Source organism: Sarcophilus harrisii, chromosome 5 (assembly GCF_902635505.1).
Source record: "Sarcophilus harrisii chromosome 5, mSarHar1.11, whole genome shotgun sequence".
NCBI classification, from domain to species: Eukaryota; Metazoa; Chordata; class Mammalia; order Dasyuromorphia; family Dasyuridae; genus Sarcophilus; species Sarcophilus harrisii.
The window spans coordinates 270195872-270218285 of record NC_045430.1 but is presented as its reverse complement, the minus strand read 5'-3'; the positions used below and the strand labels follow the sequence as shown (position 1 = coordinate 270218285).

The following is a 22414-nucleotide window of genomic DNA, read 5'->3' as shown; positions in this document are numbered from 1 at the left end:
ACTGGGAAGTTAGGTCATTTGAAGGAAGAGCAATTGGATGGTGGATTTGAGGAACTGAGGAAGGATCAATTGACAATAACTACCAGTATTTAACTTGAATGAATCCTTTTTTGGGAGGAGGATTATTTTATTTCCCCCAGATGTATTTTTACATCTATATTAACTTTTTAAATCCACATTTCTTTATGAATCATGTTGGGAGAGGAAAATCAGAACAAAAGGGAAAACTATGGCAGAATAAAAAAAAACAGGAAAAAAATGAATGTAGCATGTGTTGATCTGCATTCAGTCTCCATAGTTTTCTTTATGGATGCAGATGGCATTTTCTAGCTAAGGTTCATTGGGATCGCTTTGGATCATTGAAACGCTGAGAGGAGCAAAATCTTTCATAATCTTGCTGTTGGTGTGTATGTTTTCTTGGTTCTGCTTCTTTCTCTCAGCATCAGTTCCTGGAAATCTTTCCAGGCCTTTCTAAATTAGCTTGTTCATCATTTGATAGAACAATACTATTCCATTGCTTTCATATTCATATTCAGCCATTGCCCAATTGATGGGCATCTACTCAGTTTCCAATTCTTTGCCATAACTTGGATAAATCCTAAAGGAGAGATCTTGCTGAGTGATGGTGGTAGAGGAAGGGTCAGAAAATAACAGGGGTTGAGGCAGATGGCAGTATGGGAATGGAGAATGGGGTTTGTACATTGCAGCAGAAGTTGGGAATCACCAGGGCCCCCTGTGAGGGAGTGGGAGTGTGCTGACCATTGAGCTGTGAACTCAGGAAGAGCGTCGGGTGGGTGGAGATGGGTCTCTAAAAGAAAGTTGTTTTATTTTTTTCTGGTTATACATGCATATTCACTTTTTAAATATACATTTCTTTATGAATCATGTTGGGAGAGAAAGAGCAAAATAAAAGGGAAAAACCACGAGAGAGAAAACAAAACAGAAAAAAAAGTGAACATAGCCTGTGTTGATTTATATTCGGTCTCTGTAGTTTGATTTCTGGATGCAGATGGTGTTTTCTAGCCAAAGTTTACTGGGATTGCCTTGGATAGAGAGCAGTCTCTTGGGGGAGGCAGGTGGGATCGTTCACATGCCTCAAGGTCCAGCCTCCCAGCAGAGCCCAATGGACCCCGCTCTTCAGCAGGCAGGTGCAGGTCGGAGCTGAGCTCAGGAGTATTTAAGGAGAGAGCAGAGGCAGGGAGAGATTGGCCAACAAGCCTCCGGAGATGCTGGCTGGGTCTGCTCCTGGAGTAGCTTCATGAGGGATCAGACAGTGCTGGACAAAGTGGATCTGGCTGAGTCCCGGACAAAGTCTGGGGTCTCATTGTGCCTCATTACTGATCCTCTGTCATTAAATCTTTCCCAGGGGTCTTTCTCAGTAGGCAGTGTAGGGTGATGGGTCAAGCCCCAGACTAGGGGCATCTCTTCTGGGCAGGCACCCGTGACTCTTACGGCTCCCGGGCTCGTAGCCATCCTGCCAGGGGGTGATCATCATCTCCAAAGAGCAGCGGAGAGACAGCGGCTGAGCCAGGATTTGGACCAGCTCTAAGAAAAGTGTTATTCCAATGTACCAAACTAGCCTATGGACAAGAAGAATTGGGAAACTTTGGAATGGGGAAAACGAGGATTTATATCCTGTCTGAGACACTTACCAGCTGTCTAGTCCTGGGCTCCCCAATTTACTGTTTCCTCATCTGTGAAATGAGAATAATAATACTTGTACTTCTTATTTCATGGTTTGTGAAGCTTAAATAAAATAATATAGATAAAGCACTTCTCTAGTTGTTGGGCATAACAACAACAACAATAACAAAATCTATAACTACTCTGAGATTTACAAAGCACTTTGTCTCATTTAATCCTCACAAAAGCCCCAGGAGCTAGGTGCTATTAATACCCTCCTATAAATGTAGCCTTGCCGGATAGATGACATATGGAAATGTAGCTAGCTGTTTTTATTATCATAATTATTATATGGAAAATTTGACTTCCAAGGAACCCCTCTCCTGCATGTTGTTCTGGGATCTTATGTTTCTTCCTAGCCCTAGAACTTGGTCTTTGCGACTCTGCGGCTGAAAATTCTGGGTTCCCGGCCAGGCTGATGAAGGGCTGGCCGGACCGAACAGGTCTGGGCCTCCGAGGAAGGACCTTCCCCCCTGCCCGCAGCTTTCTCCACATACACACTTAAAGACTCATAAGCTCCATTTCTGTTTTTCTCTTTTCAGAGCTGAGGACGATCTGCAGGTTCATCAGCAGGGAGACCTCCAGCTGTGACATATGCCCGTGCCGCCGCCACCGCCGCCGCCTCTGCCCCCACCCCCACCGCCCACCGGGGCACCTCCACCCCCTCCGCCTTTGGCCCCTCTGGTAAGGCTCGGTTTCCATCTTGGTTCTTAGATAGCTCATGCATCCTGGAGTTGGCCAAGCCCTTTTGGGGCTTCCCCTAGCTTTGGGCAGCCCCCTCGGGGAGCCCACTGGCTCTGTGGGTGTCCAGGTCAGGGATAAAACCTCTCAGTGGGCTGGTTCTGTTATTCTTCGGACTCCTTCTGCCATCCCTCCCCTGTGTAATCTCCCCTTGGGTTCCTGCTGTGGGAAGCTCCCTAATGGACGCTGCTTCTCGTGGAGTCTGCCCGCCCAGCTTCTGTTGGGACTTCCACATGAGGTCTGAGCAGGACACAGCAGTGGGGCTGCAGTGATGCTTCTTTTGGTGATGGCACCTGTTGCTCTGAAGGCTCCCCCTCTGCTGAGACTTTAGTCCCCAGCATTGCCCGACTGTCAGAGAAATAGGAGGCGCTTCATGAAATGGACTGGGCCGTACTCCTGCCCACAAAACCCTGAACTCTCCTGGGTCAGTGTTGGGCAGCTCAGTTTTTCCTGCTTGCTTGCTTTCTTATTCTTTCTTTCCCTTCTTTTTTCCCTCCCTCCTTCCCTCCTTCCTTCTTCTCTCCCTTCTTCCTTTCCTCCCTATTTTCAGAAGATGGTTTGTAGGATCACAGCTTTAGAGATCTGCTTCAAGCCCTCAGTTTTCTAGATGAGGAAGCTGGGGCTCTGCAGCGGTTACAGTGGCTTACCCAGAGCCACCCAGAAAGGCAGGGAGGCCTCAGCTGCAGGACAGGCAGCAAGTCAAGTTATGCGCTTATTAAGCACCTTACTGTGCTCCAGACACAATGATAAGTTCCAGAGATAGAGAGAAAGGTAAAAACGGTCCCTGTCCTCAGAGAGCTCATAGTCTGGTGGGAGACACAACATGAAACAACTAGGGACAAACAAAGTTTATACGGGATAAATTGGAGATGATCTCCAAGTGCCGAGATCTGGAATCTGGAATCTGGAAAGGATTGTACCTGTCATTTAGTCTGAATCCTAAAGTTCCAACCAGGGACCAGATTAAAATGAAATTGGGACAGAGAAAAGGAAAAACAGTCTAGCATGGACAGTGTTACTATGTGGTTTTCTAAGACAAGGATCCGTCGTTTTGTGGTTGTTGTTGTTCAGTTGTTTCATTTCCTTCTGACTCTCTGTGAGCCCATTTGGGGTTTTCTTGTAGGATCTTGTCATTGCTCTTTACAATTCACTTGACAGATAAGGAAATAGAGGCAGAGTGAAGTGACTTGTCCAGGGTCACATGGCTAGGAAGTATCTGAGGCCGGATTTGAACGTCCATCAGCACGATAAGTTTATTGTATAAAGTTAATAAGTACGAATATATGCATATATTGCACCTTTGTGTACTTAGAATTAAATGCGAGGTGGTTTGGGAGGGAGAGTGCTGACAGTTGGGAAGATTAGGAAAGGCTTCATGCAAGAGCTGCCTGAGGTGCATCTTAAAGACAGAAAGAATCTATGAGGGTGGGAGGTCAGTGGGAAGGCACTGTGATGGGACGCTCCAAAGGAGGACCAGAAAAGCCAGTCCAGCTGGGTCATGGAGCACAGGAAGTGAGGGGCGTCCTTCCATAGAAAGCTCAGGGCTCTCAGCTCAACGGGAGAGATCCTAGATTCTAGAGGCCACAGGAAGCTTCTGGCACCACCTGAGCAGAGGAGTCCCATGGTCAGATATGACTTTGAGGAACATCACTCTGGAAGCTGCAGGGAGGATGGGCTAGAGCCAGGAGAGCTTTGAGGCCCGGAGGCCAGTTAGGAGGCTACTGTGATAATGTAGGGGATAAGGGCCCAGATGGAGAGTGTCGGGAATGTGGAAGCTCAAAATGAGCTGAGGTTTGTGACAGAAGCTAAGAGGATTTCATCCATCCATCTGTCATCTCTCCATCTATCCATCCATGCATTCATCCATCTATCTATTTATCCATTCATCCAAATTCTCTGTCTATTCATCCATCCATTTATCAGTCTATCCATCCATCCATCCACTCTGTTTGTCTATTTATCCAACCATTTATCATTCTATTTACCTACCCATTCATCCAATCTGTCTATCTGTCTATTCATCCATCCATGCTCCATCCATCCATCCATTCATCAGTCTGTCTTTCTATCTATATGTCTGGCAGTGTGGCTGACTTGGGGACGAGAGCGCAGTGAAACGGTGCTGACCTCCAGGAGTTTGCCTTCCCGGGGATGCTCCCCTTGCTCCCCAGACCCTGTGGTCTGTATCCCACACCTTCCTCCTCATCCCCATTCCGAAAGCCCCTAGGAGGTGACAGGGGAGTTGAGCCGCTCTGCAGGATCCACAATGTCCTGCTAACACAAACCTCCAGACCCGCAGGGAGAAAACCCTGTTCTTTGAGTCCAGGATCTGTAGACTCAGCATAATCAGACGTGGCTTCTTTTGTCAAACCCACAGCATCTCCACAAAGGGAGAAGCCGTTATGTAAGGCACGCTGAGAACGGCAGGGCCCAAAATAGCTGATTTCGAGAACATGGCCCAGTGGCGGCGGGTAGCTCGCTTGCAGCGGGGGCTGCCTGGGGCAGTACCTCTTTGGGCCCCCCTGCTCCGAGTGGCTCCCTGGCCCCTTTGTCTCTAGTGGGATGGCAGCTGGGGGGCCAGGCAACAATAAAACAGAGCGACAGTTGGCCACGTGGGCTGCAGGAACAGAGAAGCTGGCGGTTCTGTGTGGGAACGAGTGAAGGAGGGGCACCAGCCCTGTGGCTGCATTTCATTTGGACAGCATGTGGTCATTACAGGGAGACAGTGGGGCATCCCGAGCAAAAGCTGGGCTCCGAGGAAGAACTCCGTTCTGGGTCTGGTTCTGACCCTTAACTAGCTGTGTTCACACACAAAAAAAATCTTCACCTCTCTGGGCTTCTTTCCTCCCATGCAAAATGGGGATAACAATTCCTATTTGGTTGTGGGGAAAAAAAGTACTTTGTAAACTAAAAGGTGTGAGATAATGGTGGGCAGTTGGTGAATTTTTTTTTCTAAGTGTCAAAGAAAAGTGTTGGGGAGGAGGGGGAAGCAGCTGAGGATGTTGAATTTAGAATCCTCCATTGTTTAGCTACAAAGGGGTTTCAGTCCCTTCCAGTCCTCCCTGGCATTCATTTTCTTCTTGCCTAGCCGGTGGCCACATCTCATTACCGACTTCTATTGCAAGTAGCACGTTCCCTGCTCCGAAAGCTAACCCAGGTGGAAGTGGGAGATGGCTGAGCCAGGACTCAGAGTCCCGAGTTCTAATGCTGCCTCGATGTCACTTATTGACGTTACTGTAGATGAGCCGCTTCCATTTTAATCCATAAAGCAAAGAGATTGACCACATGATCTCTAAGGTCCCCTTCAGTCCTGACCTTCCAGATAGGAAAGTATTGCTTATGGTCACCCCCTTTTTGCTAAATGAAATTCGTCTTGGAGCACCAGTCCTAAAATATTTATGCCGATATGTAAAGTGTGTATATGTGCAGCTGATATATCATACACAGTATGCACGGGTGCACATATGTATACATCCCACGGGGGACACGCCATCTTACCCCATTCTTTTAGCTTCTTCTCATGGAAGGCCTCCCCCCGGAGGCCTTCAAGGTTTTGTTCTAATACTTTCAAGTACCCTCTAAAATTACTTGGTATTTATTTGGTTCTGATTTTCATTGGATCAAAATTGAGAACTAGAAGGGACCGGAGGGACCATTAAGTCCAACCCTCTGGTTTTACAGATGTGTAAACTGAGGCCCAAATTGACTGAGGGACTTGTTCAGAGTCACACAGCTGTTAATCCAAGACAGCATTTGAAGGCTCTCATTCCAGCATCCCAGCCCGAGCCACTTGGTAGCATATTTTGTAGTTATTTTGTGATCATGTTGTACTTCCCCATTCCCCAGTCAAATATAAATTTCCTGGAGCAGAAACCACTGGGCTTGGCCCTTGGGAACCACTTACCAAATGTTTATTGGATGAATGAATAGCACCAAGGCTGGGGCTTTTCTTGCCTCTTCCAAGGGCCTAAGGCTTTCCATATGGCCTGGATTGGGGGACATGGCCCTCTCCATGCATTCTGTGGCCCACATCTATCCCTGGTTTGGGGGCAAGGAGAAGGCGGCAGCCCCCAGTAGAACAGGTCCAGGCCATCCTGCAGATCCTGAGGAACCCCGCCTTCGAGCCATGTGGTCAGCATGGGAAGCCGGCAGCGTGGACGCTGCTGCCTGTTGTTCTTGGCACTCGGGTGGGGAGGGGAAAGCCTGTTGGAAAAGATAGTCTCTTTATCAGGAGCTTGGTGGGGCCCGCTTTCTCTTCCTAGGCACGTTCTCCAAGTTGGGGAGGAAGAAGAGAAGGATCTTTCCAGGACTTCTTGGCACAGAGCTTTTAAAAAGGGGTGGGATTTTTTTCTAAAGTTAAGAGAGGCCGGAAATTTTGTGTAAGTGTGTATGGCTCAGTAGTAGATGGAAAAAGTGACCAGTGGGCATCTGGGCACTCCCTGTGAAATGGGGGAGACAGAGCTGAGACTTAGTGGTGACCATTGACAGTTGGGGTTCTGTGTAACTCGAAAATGAAATCTGGGGTCCTTTGTAATTAGAAAACAGAAAGTGGGGTTCTATGTAACTAGAAAATGAAAACTGGGGTCCTTTGTAATTAGAAAATAGAAAGTGAGGTTCTATGTAACTAGAAAATGGAAAGTGGGGTTCTATGTAATTAGAAAACAGAAATAGAAAAAGAAAGTGGGGTCTATGTAACTAGAAAATGAAACTGGGGTCCTTTGTAATTAGAAAATAGAAAGTGGGTTCTATGTAACTAGAAAATGGAAAGTGGGTTCTATGTAATTAGAAAACAGAAAGTGGGGTTCTAGTAACTAGAAAATAGAAAGTGGGGTTCTATGTAACTAGAAAATGAAATCTGGGGTCCTTTGTAATTAGAAAACAAAAAGTGGGGTTCTATGTAACTAGAAAATGGAAAGTAGGGTTCTATGTAATAAGAAAACAGAAAGTGGGGTCCTCTGTAACTAGAAAATGGAATTCTGGGGAAAAACCATGAGACTGGAGAGTCAGAACACTTGGCTTCAAATCTATGATGTGTTAATTAACCTAGGAAATGCTGCTTCCCTTGCCTGACACTCAGTTTCCTGTATATGAAGGGGTCAGATTAAATAGGGTCCCATACAGAATTTGTTTCATCTCCACACCTCAGTTTCCTCACCTGTGAGTTGAAGACATTGACCTAGATGTTTTCTTAACAACCTTTACAGATCTGAAGAGTGATAAATGGTAAATGTGATAAATGTTATATAATAGCATTTCTATAGCATGTCAAAATTTGCAGACATCTCATTTGATCCTGACATTAACCCCACTAGGAAGTACTATTATTTCCCCCATTTTGTAGCTGAGGAAACAGACTCAGGTGAAGTCATTTGCCCAGGATAACATCATTAGTAAGTGACTCTGGGCCTGGCGCTCTATCCACTGAACCACCAGGCTGCCATTGTAGTTGGAAGAGAGTTGACCATATCCCCCAAGTCTTCCTTGTAGTTAGGATACCTTGGAGAAAGTAACATGCTGCCCAGCAGTTCTGGCTCACAAGGAAGCCCTCTGGAATAAAGGCTGGATCCTATCACAGCTGGAGGAGGCCCCAAAGAAAGGGGGCAAGAAGGCAGCATGGGGGGTGGGATGGAAACAGGCAGGGGTTTGAAGGTCACCTGTGTGACCTTGGTTACTCTGAACTCCATGATCTTCATCAGTGAAATGAGGAGGCCGAGCTCCAAGGCTGTTTCCTGTTCTAAACACATCAAATCCTTCGAAAATGCCCCTCCCTCCCTTCCGTTAGCTTCTTCTTGGACTGTTCCTCTCTAGCTTTTTCCTCTTTCTGTCCCACTGTAGTCTTAGTGAAGGAGAAAGTGGGACCATGAGAAGGAGCCTGTGCTGGATGAGAAAGAGACAGTGATTGATACAAAGCAGGCAGTGAGCGCACCGGCTCCTGCTTGTCTTTCTGTTTCCTCGTCCCGTCTTTTTTGGGGACTGCCCTTCATTTCTCCTCTTTATCTACCAGATCATGTAATGGCAGGGAGACTCCCCGGACAGATTCACCCACTTAAAGATGAGTGATGACCCCCATTTGCATTGCATTGTGCCTCCCATCAATAAGGAGCAGGATCTGTCTTTTTGCTTAGGAGAAGATGGGGAGAATGCTGAATTTTCAGATTTAAATCTCCACAAGTTAATCGAATTGAAAGCCTAATAATGCAGTCAGTCTGGTGCATTGGGCCACAGGCTTGTTGAGGGGAAGGACCCTGCCTGCTGTTTTCTTCGCATCTCTCCATGCTACGTCCTGAGATCTCTTAATGATTCTCTGATAACCCCTATGGCAGGAGGCTGCACCGGCAAGGCTTACAGCTGAAAGGCTTGAGGGGCTGATAACTTTATGGCACTCTTTGGTTGACCAGAAACCATATTTTTGTGACAGTTGATACTTAATGTTGCTAAAATATCTTCACCTGATATTCTTTCCCCAAACTAGACGCTATGGCTTTTAGCAGACTAGAATGTCGGACCAAGGGTTGATATGATTGAGAGAGATAAATGTAGGCTATTAAACTTTTAAAAAATCAAATCCATAATTACGAAATGGGGGAAGTCTGGCTGGACAGCAGTTTGTCGGAGATCTGGCATTTTAATGGACTGTAAGTTCGGTCTGAGTCAGCAATGTGATGGGGAGCCAAGGAAGTGGGTGCAGTCTTAGGATGCATTTGCAGAGACAAAGTGCCCGAGGCTTTACCTCCCAAGAGGGAGGTAATGATTCCACTCACTGAACTATTTTCTGGCCAGACCCTGGCTGGCCACTTGTATTCTGTGCTGGGCGTCCCGTGTAAAAATAAGCAGTGAAGGGCCTGGAGGTGCCAGGACTTTGGGGTATTGGGTTACCACAGAAGTGGGTAACTCAGGAGTCATAGGAGAGTTGGATTTGAGCTTTTGAATGAAGAAAGATTTGTCCTACTTGGCCCCAGGGGGAGTAAGTGGTGCAGCTGTGATGTGGAAATTATGGAGAGGAAGATGGAGATGTGACGGAAAGTGGCAGAATGCAGAGGACTGGGGTAGCTATGTGGTACCATGGGTAGAAATCAGGAGGACCCGAGTTCAAATTTCACCTCAGACACAAAACACTTACTTATGGGACAAGTCACTTAACCCTAATTGCCTTGCACAGAAAAGGAAGGAAGGAAGGAAGGAAGGAAGGAAGGAAGGAAGGAAGGAAGGAAGGAAGGAAGGAAGGAAGGAAGGAAGGAAGGAAGGAAGGAAGGAAGAAAAGTGCATAGAGGGCTGGGGTAGCTTTGGTTAGCCGGTGTCCAAAAGCTGCCAGCATGGACACCGCCCCACCTTGGACTCATATCAGACCCCCAAAGTATACAGGGAGAGGGCAGGCCCTGGGCGCCTGCCTGAGAACAGCGGCATTCCCACCAGGCAGCTGCCCTCTCCTCTTAGATGGCCTGCGGATGTTCACACTGTAATGGTTCAAGTTTGTAACACACTTTACTGGCATTATCTCATTTGGCCAGAAGCTAATTCAATTAGTAAAATGAAGCCCAGAGTTAGCCAGACCCCAGGGGCAAGGCCTTTAATTGGGGGGAAGAGAGAATATGAATAATGAATAATTGCAGTCCAAGCAAAGTTTTCAAGTCATGAACTTAAAAATAATGTGGTCTCTAGTTCAGCGTAATTCATTTCCTTAAGTGATTAATTTTATGTGATTAATTTTACTTATTTAATACATTATAATGAGAGGTCCACAGGACTAAAGGGGTCCCTGGCGTAAGAGAAGAGCCCCCATACTTGGGACAGATGTCATCTATGACGTACCCCGAGAATGGCCCCGAGGGGGGAGCTGGAGTCCCCTGGGGCACTTCTGCAGGCCGACTCCCATGAGGACATTACTGAAGAAAATATGTGAAACATCCACAAGGAGGCTTGTTTTCTTAGCTGCTCTTCCGTCCTGACGAGTTTTAAGCAGTAGGAATTTTGTGGACCCCCGGTTGGGTCTTGCCCTTTGGGGGGCTGCTCTCTGTGTCCATGACCTGTGAGTTCGGAAGGTCACTCCATGGTCAGACAGCTAAGGCCGGGGGCTCCCGGGCCCCAGCCCAGGAAAGGGAAATGTTAACCTGGCCTTTCTGACAAGGCCGAGGGCCATTAAAAGTGCACTTGCCGTGTTTAGTATTCCTTGCTTGGAGCCAGCCTTTGGGAAATATTGACACAGGGAGGCTCTTGTTCCCTGGGAGGCTCGAATTCTTCAGGCCCGGAGAGATGCCGAGTGCTGGGATAATAGGAGGGCCGGACGGGGGCTGGGCTCGTGATAGCATTGGCACAGGAGGGCCCCTTTATGGCCCCGGGCTTTGGAGTCTCTGAGGAGGGGGCTTGGCCAAGGCCATCCAGCCTGTGTCAGAGACAGGACCTAAACCCCAAGCCCATGCAATAAGTGTGTGTGTGTGTGTGTGTGTGTGTGTGAGAGAGAGAGAGAGAGAGAGAGAAAAGAGAAAGAGAGTGTGTGTGTGAGTGAGTGTGTGTGTATGTATGTGTGTGTGTGTATGTATGTGTGTGTGTGAGAGACAGAAAGAGAAGAGAAAAAGAGTGTGTGTGAGTGAGTGTGTGTGTGTGTGTGTATAGAGGATGGGATGGGGAGCCTCTGACTAATTGATTCCCCCCCCCTTGTTCACATAGTCACAGTCAATAAAAGGCAGGTAAAGAGTTACATTAATCATAAAAATGGAACACTTTGATGTGTGAGCAAATTTTCTTTGAATGGGAAGAGCCCACAATCCCCCCAAAAACTCTGTGACAGATAATTAAACATGCCATTATCTGCCCCTTATCTTCTGGGACTTCATCAGCTGAGAAGGGGAGTGGAAAGGTAGAAGAGCTTACCTGGGAAGAGAGAGAGGAGAGAACAGTTGGGAAGAGGAAAGAGAAGTCCATGGAGAGAAAGGGAAATGATTGGTGGGGGAAGGAAGGAGAGGTCGGTTGGCCAGAGACCAACGACCATCTCCTGTGCTAAGAATGTTAATCATTTTACTTCAGGCTCTGGGGTTTGTGATTTGTGAGGAATTTGGTTATTTGTGAGATTTGTAAGGATTTGTGAGAAGTGCTCACCTCTGACCCTTCCAAGCAGTGTGACCTTGGGCCAATCCCTGAGCTCTACAGAGCTAGAAAGGGTGGCCAGGTGGCACAGTGGAGGGATCCTGGAGTCAGGAAGACTCATCTTCCCAAGCTCAAATGTGGCATCAGATACTTCCCAGCTTTCTGCAGGAGGAGGCCGCTTAGACATGAGGGACTCTCCCCATCCCTCCTAATGCCTCTCAGCATCCCATCATTGCACTGCATTCCCCCACAAAGCACTTGGGGAGAGTGCTGAAAGCTAGCTTCTGGGGGTAGGGAGAGGAGGTGGGGCCAGAAGGCAGGGTGCCCCCGGTTTAGTTTTTAAAAAGAAAATCTCCTGAGCTTGTGCAGACCCCACAGTGAGGGGGGGGGCAGAACCTTAGTGCTTGGCCCTGGTCTCTCCCCCGTGTTCTTTCTGAGAAGAAAAGCTTTTGGCTTCTGCTGCGTTCTAGGTAATTAAACCTGAGATGGGGGTTAATAATTATTAAGGGAGCTCAGGGGGCTCTCGCAATTAGTCTTTCAATTTTTTCCCTTTCTTGGTCAACTTCTTGAAGACAAAGGGGCTGATCGTAGTGTGGGGCTTTGATGGGGGCAGCAGATTCTTTCTCTGGCTGCTTCCCTGCACCCCAGAAACTGGGTCCCCCAGGGCTGCTTTCTTTGCACTGGAGTAGAGCGCGTTCTTCCATGTCGCTGCTAATCAGCGCCACAACAAGGCAGCTTCTGTACAGCTTTTGTCTGGCTCCTGTGTAAAAGCGGGGGAGAGGTTGACATTGAGAAGGAAACCCCTCAGAGGAAAGGAGTGAGGGCCTTGGCTAAAGGGAAAGTGATGGGAGCTTTGGGGCCCGCTGGTAGAGGAAAGGGAGGAACAAGGGAGAAGAAGTTTTACTCCTTTGGGGGAACTTGTTTGAAAGTCATAGTTAAGTATAAATAGCAGCAAGTTCAAGGTCATTTGTCCATGGATGGTTGCACAGTGGAGAGGGGCAACAGAAGTACAGCAGATCTTAGAGAGAGTAGATTGGGAATTCCAGGAGCCTGAGGTTTAACAATTTAATCCCAGGTCCAACAATGAATCCAATCAGTCAGTCCCAATCAATCCCCAATCAATGAATCCCAGTCAATCCCAATCAATGAATCCCAATCAGTCAGTCCCAATCAATTCCAATCAATGAATGCCAATCAATGAATCCCAATCAGTCCCAGTCAATGAATCCCAATCAATGAATCCCAATCAGTCAATCCCAATCAATCCCAATCAATGAATGCCAATCAATGAATCCCAATCAACCCCAATCAATGAATCTCAATCAATGAATCCCAATCACTCCCAATCAATGAATCCCAATCAGTCCCAATCAATGAATCCCAATCAATGAATCCCAATCAGTCAATCCCAATCAATCCCAATCAATGAATCCCAATCAGTCCCAGTCAATGAATCCCAATCAATGAATCCCAATCAGTCAATCCCAATCAATCCCAATCAATGAATGCCAATCAATGAATCCCAATCAACCCCAATCAATGAATCCCAATCACTCCCAATCAGTGAATCTCAATCAATGAATCCCAATCACTCCCAATCAATGAATCCCAATCAGTCCCAATCAATGAATCCCAATCAGTGAATCCCAATCAACCCCAATCAATGAATCCCAATGAGTCCCAATCAATGAATTCCAATCAGTGAATCCCAATCAACCCCAATCAATGAATCCCAATGAGTCCCAATCAATGAATTCCAATCAGTGAATCCAAATCAATCCCAATCAATGAATCCCAATCAGTCCCAATCAAAGCCAGCTTCTGATACTTCCAACCTCCATCCCGTTGGATAAGTTCACTTCATGAGCAGGAAAACCAGGGCTCTCTCCTTAATCTATGGCTCCTTCCCATTCCCGGCTCCAGGTAATGTCCTAGAGGGCCTTTTGCACAGCAGCAGGCCCTTAAGGGTTTATTTTGCAAGGGGACTAGGCCAGCGACAGGTTCACTTTTAACCCGGCACATAGTAGGGATGCAGGAAACACTGCTTTGATTTTTGCTTCAGCCCATCAGAACGCTCGCACCCGGCCAGTCTCAATGACAGCACGTTTGCTTTTGGCCCAGGGTTGTGACTGTGCTGATTCATGTTTATAAAATGCCTCTTTCAGGAGAACTGCACAAGGTGTCCCCAGCCTGAGGATGGAGCCCCTGGCACTACACCCTGCCTGGGCATGCGCCCGGTGGGGGTAGATTTAATTAAAACAAAATGTGAACCAGACACAAGTGGGCTGAGGTTTGTCTCCTCTGGAAGGCCCCCGGGAGGTCATCTCCTCTTGAACCTTGGATTATTCTTTCAGCTGTTTTTCTTCTTTTTTATTCAAGTTTTTTACTTTCAAAACATATGAAAGAATCATTTTTCACCATTGACCCTTGTCAAACCTCGCGTTCCAGTTTCTCCCCTTCTTCCCCTGACCCTTCCCCTAGATCGCAAGTAATCCGTCATGTGTTAAACATGGTAGAAATATGTGGAAATCCAACACAGTTGGCATTTTTCTCAATGTTCAGATGATGTTTTCTGAGGATCTCATGAATGAATGGAGGACCATTGGCTTGGGGGCAGGAAGGGACCTCAGGAGACTGAGATAAAGAGAGCAAAGGCCCTTTTACAGGTGAGGAAACCGAGGTCCAGAGAAGGGCAGGTGTGGGACAGCTGGGACGCGTTGACATCCGCTTCTCTACCCTGGAGAAGAGAGGGGACCTCAGGAATTGGAGGCATCCTTTGGGCGATCCAAGTACTGGAGGGTCTGCCTCCATAGGGGAGGTCTCGCCTCCATAGCGGAGGTCTTGCCTCCTTGGAGGTCTTGCCGCCGGCCCTCTCAAACGTCCTTCATTGAGATTCAGAAACTGCCCTGGCTGGTTTTCTCAGCAAATCCCGCCCACCCAATGGCCACATTTGGAGGGGGATCTGGCCAGGGAAGAGTGGGGCTCCCCAGAGCCCATGGCGGGCAGCCAGGCGGAAGGCAGGAGCCGTTGGAGGGCCATACAGATGGCCACATGGGGATGGTGGGCACTGAGGGTCCACTAGTTTTGGGGTGGGATTGGCTGAAGCCAGTTGCAGGAGGGGGCGGGGTTCTTGTCCTCCTTGTGTCCTTCCTGTGGTCACCCCTGCTTTCCACAGCTTGTCCTGGGAACAGAGGACTATGGGGAAGGGGCAAGAGGCAGGGCCGAGATAAAGAGAGCAAAGGTCCTTTCTCCAGAGGAACCTGGGCCTTCGTGAGCCTCGAGCTCCCAGCACATCTCAAAGGTACCGGCTCTCCTTCCCACAGCAAACGTTCCCTTCCCCCCAGCAGGTTTGGGTTGTTTTTGTCTGGGATGGAAGCACCTGCGGGTGGTCAAGAGCCCCCTGCTGCTCAGGGGCCACAAGCATTTATTAAGCACTTGCTGTGTACCAAACACTGTCCTAGGGCTGGAATTTATAAATGAGAGACAGAGGAGAGTGAAAGAGAGACAGAGACAGAGAGAGAAAGACAGAGAGATGGGAGAGGAGAGTGTGGTGGGTAGAGAACAACCACAAGGTTCGTTTAGCAAGATCCAAGAGTGCACCTAAGGGAGTTGCGTGTAATAAGGCTGGAAGGTCATTTGGAGCCGGATTCTGCAGGTCTTTAAAAGCCAAGAGGCATCTGTATTGATCTGCATTGATCCGAAGGTCAGTGGGAGCCATGGAAATTTATTGAGAGCCTGACTGGCACAGAAGCTCGTCCGGCTCGTGGCTTTGTCCGTGCTCTTGCCATTTGTTTGCTCGCTGACCCTGCCCAGCCCTCAATGGCTGCAGGGACTCTTACCTGCTACTCCACCTGAGAGCATCCGTGAGAGGAACGATGGCCATTTTTGACCACGGGCTCACCCGTTACCCGGGAGAGCCCTTGAGTACCTGCATCTCAAGGAGCAAACGCTGACCTTGGGCCTTTGCAGCCAAGGCACCTCTTTGGGGACGGAGCCTTGGATTCCTGTCCTCAGATAAGACGTGGGCGCGGGAGAACAGGGTGACCGACATACGAGGGAGGGCCTGGCTTGGGCGGGAGGGCACCCGGTCAGGAAGCTGCAGGTTCAGATCCGTCCCCGACACTTGCCCGCTGGGTGACTCTGGGCAAGTCACTGAACCCTGCCTCCCAGTCCCGGAAAACCTCTCTCATTCAGGGCAGGCTTTGTCCGCATGGGTGGAGAGAGTTTTTTCACAAGCAGACCAGGGGCTAAAACCAAAAAGGAGACAAAGCCAGGCAGAGCAGAGAGCCAAGAGGCAGTTTGGTTTTCTCCTGCTCCAAATTATTCTTCCAACGGGGCTCGTTCCACTTCGGCGACCCTGGCTCCCCTTCCCTCTCATTCCCTAAAACGACCAGTGCTAAAATAAGGACATTTGTAACTGTCATTAGAGATAAAGAAGCAGGTTTTGTTTTGATTTGGGGCAGTCCCGGTGTTACGATGCCCTTCTCCCCAGCCGGTCAGAAGGAGGCTCGAAGTTGAACAGAAGGGCCTTGGGAGCAGGAGAGCTGTTCAGTCTACCCCCTTGGCTGGCAAATGCAGCAGGCTCTTCCCTGGGGACCAGAAGCGCAGTGCGAGAATCAGGGTGACTGCTGGGCACCAGCTGCTGGGGCTTTGTTCCCCCTGCCCCTTTTAACTCACTTGTGACCTGGCCACAGGACAGGGGTCAGAGGACTCTCCGCCAGGCCCTCTCTCCTTTTACAGTTGAAGAAAGGAAACTGGGAAGGTGGAAAGTCATTCCCCCCACGCGACACGGTTAATAAGTGACAGGGAGGGTTCCACCCAGGCCCTGATGCAGGACTCCTGGCCCGGGGCCACCTCCTCGCTCTCCAGAGGGGAATTTGTGGGACTTTGATGGATTTTATAGAGAACTGAGCATTTGAGGGGGGGGTCATTCAGTCAATCACTGAGCAATTATGAGGTGCCTACTGTGTGCTGGGCAACGTGTTTGGCACCAGTGCAGTAAAGCCAAGAAGAAAAAAATAAAGGAGGCCTCCCAGAGACCTTCCCTTGGGGCAGACACAATGGGGAGAGACTGGCCAAGGGCACATGACTCCACTGCTGGTTTGATTTTAACGCTCCAAATGATAGTAACAATAGTGAGCAAAAATCCCCTTCACTTGATCCCAGACCAAGGAGAGAGACAGAAAGAGAGGATGCCAATTAGTGAGCAATTATAAAGCACCTAGTGTGCTCCAGACACTATGATGCAAACTGGGGGTTCTAAGTCACAGAATTCAATCTAACTCATACGTTAATTAGGTATCTACTGTATGCAAGGTCCTATGTTAAGTGCTGGGGATTCTAGGTCATAGAATCCAGTCTAACTCACATGCATTAATTAGGCACCTACTATATTCAAGGTATTATAGTAAGTACTGAGGATTCCGGTCATAGAATCCAGTCTAACATGCATTAATTAGGCATCTGCTATATTCAAGGTACTCTGTTAGGTGCTGGGGATTTTAGGTCATGGGAATCCAAACTAACAAGCATTTATTAAGTGCCTATTATATATTAAGCACTGTGTTAGGTGCTAGGGATGCCCCAGTTTCCTTAGATATGAAAAGGAAACAATGCCCAGAACTCACGCTGTGAGGATCAAATGAGCCCCACGGGTGATGGCTGTTGGCTCCCCAGGAGGTACCGCACTTAGGGTCCTGAGCAACTTGCAGTGTCTGTATATGTAATATGTAGTTAACAGATGCTTTTTAGAACAGATTCTATTACCCAGAATCCCCAGGGGTCCTCCATAGTGTTCATTACTTTCACTACTGCAGCTGGGGGTAAGGGAAAGACAAGAAATTATTTGCCACAGTCTTTCTTCCAAAAAGAAATTAAATCTTTTGTTTGTTTTTTTCTTGAGGCAATTCAGATTAAGTAACTTATCCGGGGTCTCACAGCTTAAGTGTCTGAGGCAGGATTTGAACTCAGGTCCTCCTGACTGCAGGGCTGGTGCTGTACCCACTGTGCCCCCTAGATGCCCATAAAAAGAGGATCATTCTACAAAAGTCCTTCCTGAGCAGGGCAGGCTGGCAGGACTGAGCAGGGTCTGTAGGCCTTCCTGTCCGAGCCCTTTGTTTAATAGACAGGGAAGCTGAGTCCCACAGTGATTTCCCTTAGAAGTCTTAAGGCTGCACTGCTAAGGGGCAGGGCCAGGAGGTAAAGTGGGAACTTCCAGCCTCTTCCCTGCATCCTCTCCCTCCACACCTGGCACACCTGGCGGGCTGCTCTGGTCCCAGGAGAGAGCCCATCCACCAGGCAGGAGGGGGCTGGATCCTGGGCCCGGGGCAGAATTTCCTGCGGGGCCCCAGCCGGGAGTTCTGATGACCAGCTCCCACTTAGAGCAGTCACTCAGTCATTTTGGGACGGGACAATGTCAGCGGCAGGAGGGCCGGTCTGGAACCGGCTTTGGAGGAAGCTGAGAACTCCTGAGGGAAGGGAGGGGTGGCTTCCAGACCCAGAGAAGCCCTGGGCAAAGCCAGGAGTTCTCGGTTTGTTTTATGACTTTACCTCAGCTTGAATCCTACATTTGAAGTTTCTGAAATAAACCATGGAGGATTCAGGTCTTGATGTCCCCCAAATGTCCACGGGGTTAAAAGTCTGGGCATTGGGCTGGACGTGAGGGTTTGGGCGAGGACTTCTCAGGAAAACGCCCGTTTCCTCCTCCTGGCCCAGTGCTGACCCTCCATGGCTCCATGATGGTAACGTGGCCAGCCCTTCAGGGCTCCCAGGTGAGCTTTGGGGCCTCCTCGCCCCCTACAAAGCAAAGCAGAGAAGCCCAACTACCGCCTGGGCCCCACATTCCTCCGGAAGCCCCCTTGCCCCCCAGCCCGGCCCCCAAGGCTCTATACGCCTTTCGGACACTTAGCCGTGCTGGTGACTGGGGGCCGGGAGCATCCGCTGCCCGGAGATGTGACACAAAGGCTGCTTTTAGTTCTCACTTCTATCTTTATTTCTCTCTAAGACTTAAGGCCTCGTGCCCGGGTTCTGTGCTGCCGCCCGCAGCCGGCCCAAGTCCAGCATGGGTCACCGTGGGACCGGCAGAGTGACCGGTCAGTCACAGAAAGAGCAGCTGCAGTCCTTCCACCCCCCTTCTGCGAGGGCAGAACTGATGTAAATACAGAAGGGAAGAAAGGGTGTGGAGTTCTCCCTGTCAAAGAGCTGTAGAAGCTGAGGATTAGGTTGGAGGCGGTGGTCAAGGGAGGCCAGAGAACCCAAGTTCAAGTCCAACCTCAGATACTTACTGCCTGAGCATTCCTGGCAAGTGACCCAATCTGCGCTTGTAAATGGTGGCGGTACGGTAGTGTCTCCCCTCGCGGGGCTGTCGTGAAGCTCCAGTGGGATAATGTAGTCAAAGCCCATCACAAACCCCAAGTGTTCCGTATTTAAGGGCCGGTCCTGAGACCTGCCACGAGTGTGGACTCGGAGTTAGAAGAACTCTGAGAGGTCGTCCGCTCTGGGCCCGGTCTGGAACCGGACTTCTGTCGGCAGCATCTGCTTTAAGGGGTCGGTCAGGACGGATGAGGGAGGGAGGGAGACAGAGGGAGGGAAACAGAGGGAGAAAGACAGACAGCAACAAAGAAAGATAAAAAGAAAGACAGAGGGAGAGATGGAAAGAGACAGAAAAACACAGAGATAGAAACAGAAAAAGAAGGAGGAAAGAAGGGAAGAGAGAGACAGAAGGAGGGAGGACAGAGAGAGGAGACAGAAAGAAAGAGATGGAAAGACAAAAAGGAAAAAGGAGGGGAGAGACAGAGAGGGAGAAAAAGAGAGGAGAGATGGGGAGGAAGGAGGGATGGATGGCAGAGGGAAAGAGAGGGTTCATTAGTATTCACCATGTGCCAGGTGCTGGGGTACAGATATAAAGACAGCTCCTGACCTTAGTAACTTACATTCTAATAGGAAAGGCAGAATGTCTCCACCTAGTATGGTGCGGACACGGCTGGGAAGTGTGGACACGGGCGTGGAGCCCAGTGTTGGCTAGCTAAGGCCGGGACCCGCGTGTCAGAGCCTGGAGGGCCGAGGGCTGAATCCAAGGTTCCTGAGAAGGGGAGATGGGCAGAATTCAGGTGGCGTGACCCAGAGAAAGGGCCTTTCACTGGTAAGGATGCTGGCCTAGGACGACAGAGCGTGCTGGGCTTGGAGGCCCGGAGACATGGCTGTTGGGGTCAAGGGTTCCAGCCAGGAGTCCCCGAGCCGATTTCTCTTTTAGAGAGCGGGGTGCAGTGATCTGGGGCACGTCCCTCAGAGGTTCTCCTGAGCTTGAAGGAGCCCCGTCTGTGCTTCTTTGTGAGCAGCCTCTGAACAGGAGCCCCCTTTGTTGGCTTAAGAGCTGGGGCTTCAGGCTTGTACCAGGGGAGACCTGGGGTTCTACTGGAGGACTGTCCCATGGATCAGAGCTTCCGGCTTCCATGGGTTCCGCCCACCAGGGAGCCCCAGGATTCCAGGCCTCATATCTGTGTTTGTTCTTCCCGAGAGGATCGCTCTCCAAACAAGCTCCCCTCTTTTTTATTCTTTAAGCTGGTCAGGGCCGGGACGGGGACTGTCAGGGAAGGCTCTCGGACGATGCAGAGATTCTGGTCAGACTTACCCAGAGCTGGGAATCCCCTTGGTCCCCGAGTGGGTCCTGGGGGATCCCTTTACTTTCCCCAAATCTGCTTCCTCACTTTTTAAAAACGGCGCACCACCTGCAGGGCTCACAGGTCTTAAACCGTCATAGAATCACAAGTTGTTGCTTTCCTCATCATCTCACTGACTTCTGCCCTTGATGAGCAACAGGGGCTGAGAGTGTGAAGGCCTGTTCTGGGGGAACCTGGAGAAATGGGGAGACTGTTGTAACCCAGACCCCTTAAGCTGGCGGAGAGGTTGTGCTGGAATTAGTGTTTGTAACACGAGGATCGTGGAAAGTCCGGTCCTTACCTGGTGGGAAGGAACCTGTCCTTGGCTGAGCTTCATACAGTTGGGGAGGGGCCTCATGGGGCTCCTTTTTAAAATTTTTATTTCACGAGAGGAACAGAGATGCTGTGTTTAATATCGCCTCAGGGAGCCCCCTGGTGAGAAACGACAAGCCCCGGCTTGCCCAGAGACAGATGGGGCTAAGTCAGGGAAGGGAAGGCCAGAGTGCCTGAAATCTGGACCCAAGAGCTCTCCAGCTCCGGGCAAACGCCTGTGTCAACATGGGCTCTCTCGATGACCTGGGAGCCTGGGCCAACAGATCCGGTGGCCTGGGAGGGCTGGACAACAGGTGCCTGAAATGGGAACTGGTGAGAATCTATTGTGTATAAGGCTCGGGGTCGGCGTCGGTGTGCCGGGTACCGCCAGCTTGCAGCAAGCTTAAAGAATAAAGCAGAGAGGTCTTTGGTAAGAAATGAAAACTAGGGCCAAGATGTAATCTGAGGGATGGAGCAAACATCCCAAACGGGTCCAATTGTCACTCAAAAGGCAGCAGTAAGAGCTAGTAATTAGAGCTAAAAACTCCCAAGTCACATGGGGGACAAAGTGGAGGACTAGACAGTTTTTCTCTGTTCATTATGACTTCTCAAACGTCTCCAAAACAGAAATTATGCACCCAAAATACAGCAGCTTCAGCTGTTTCCATGGTGTAGAGACCCAGAATCCAAGAGGTTTTTAGAAAAATGAGCCTGAAATGATGCTCTTGCCTCTCACACCTGACATCAAGGCTGCAAACCCAAGGACTGTCCTCTGGGCTCACAACAGACCTCCCTGAGGTGGGGGACGCTTCCCATGTGGTGTCCCGCTGCTTGTGACTCCGGGGCCCCAGAGGCAATCACTCATGTCTCACCAAACTTTTCCACAGCCGACACGCAGGGACAGCAGGGAGGCTCCTGCTGGATGAGGGAACCTGGTGGGCTGCAGAGCTGCTCCCCCCCAGGAAGCACCAAAGGCGGGCTGCCCGGGGTCACACAGGGAGCTGGAACATGGGGAAGGATTTGAACTTGGGCCTTCCTGACTCCAGATGGAGCAGTCTAACCACTGGATCACAGCCTCCTTCTCTGGAGTCAAGAAAACCCCGGATTTGAATCTTCCTCCAAACCATGGATTAACCCATCTGGGTCTCAGTTTCCTCATCTGCAGACTGAAAGTCCCCTTCCTTGGGCAGTAATGAGGAATAAATGGAGTGCCCTCTGCTGCCCTTCTGGTACCCAGTAAATGTCCGTGCTCCTCCCTGAGCCAGTGGGAGCCATGCAGGTGGGGGGGGGGGGGGCTGGGACATTCCCGTCTGGGGGGGGGGCAGTCCCACAAATCCCCCTCCCCGCTCTGCTCCTGACCTTGCTTCCATCTCAGCCTGGCTGCCAGGACTCCTGCCTCCCACGCCTGAGAGGCTCTAATTGGGAGAGACATTTCCCGTGGCCGGCGGCCTAGCAGTGACCGGCTTCTCCTTCTCTTGCACAGCCCAGCGCAGAGGCCCCCAGACTCAAGGACGTGCCCCAAGGTCGCAGTGCGCTGCTGGCAGACATCCAGCAAGGGACTCGCCTAAGGAAAGTCACCCAGATCAATGACCGCAGCGCCCCCCAGATCGAAAGTAAGTGGGCACCGCCTTGGCGCGTCCTCTCGGGACTTAGAGCTCCATTGCTGGGAGCGGGGGCCAAAGCCCTCAGGCCAAGGGGCAGAGAATGCTAGAGCCTGGCAATAACTGGCCGTCAGAGGAAGCCTTTCATTTTATGGCTAGCCTTTGACCATCATCACCACTTCTCTCTGCTCAGTTAGCCTTCTTTTGCGATATACTAATAAAAAGTCATTTATTAAGCACCTAGCGCGTACCAGGCACTCTACCTTGCTCCAAGGGCACATAACTGCCCCTGCCCTCGAGGAGCGCCTGGTTTGATGGGAGAGACAATGTGCAAACAGC

At 49.8% G+C, this 22414-nt stretch overlaps 1 protein-coding gene across 1 annotated transcript in view; it reads left to right on the top strand.

The window, feature by feature from the left end:
• Positions 1–22414, top strand: part of WIPF3 (WAS/WASL interacting protein family member 3) — a 60383-nt gene that overhangs the window by 23047 nt on the left and 14922 nt on the right. The window contains 2 exon segments of the mRNA XM_031940503.1: positions 2226–2367; positions 21958–22087. Of these exon segments, the coding sequence (XP_031796363.1) occupies positions 2278–2367; positions 21958–22087 (220 nt within the window). The 5' untranslated portion in view covers positions 2226–2277.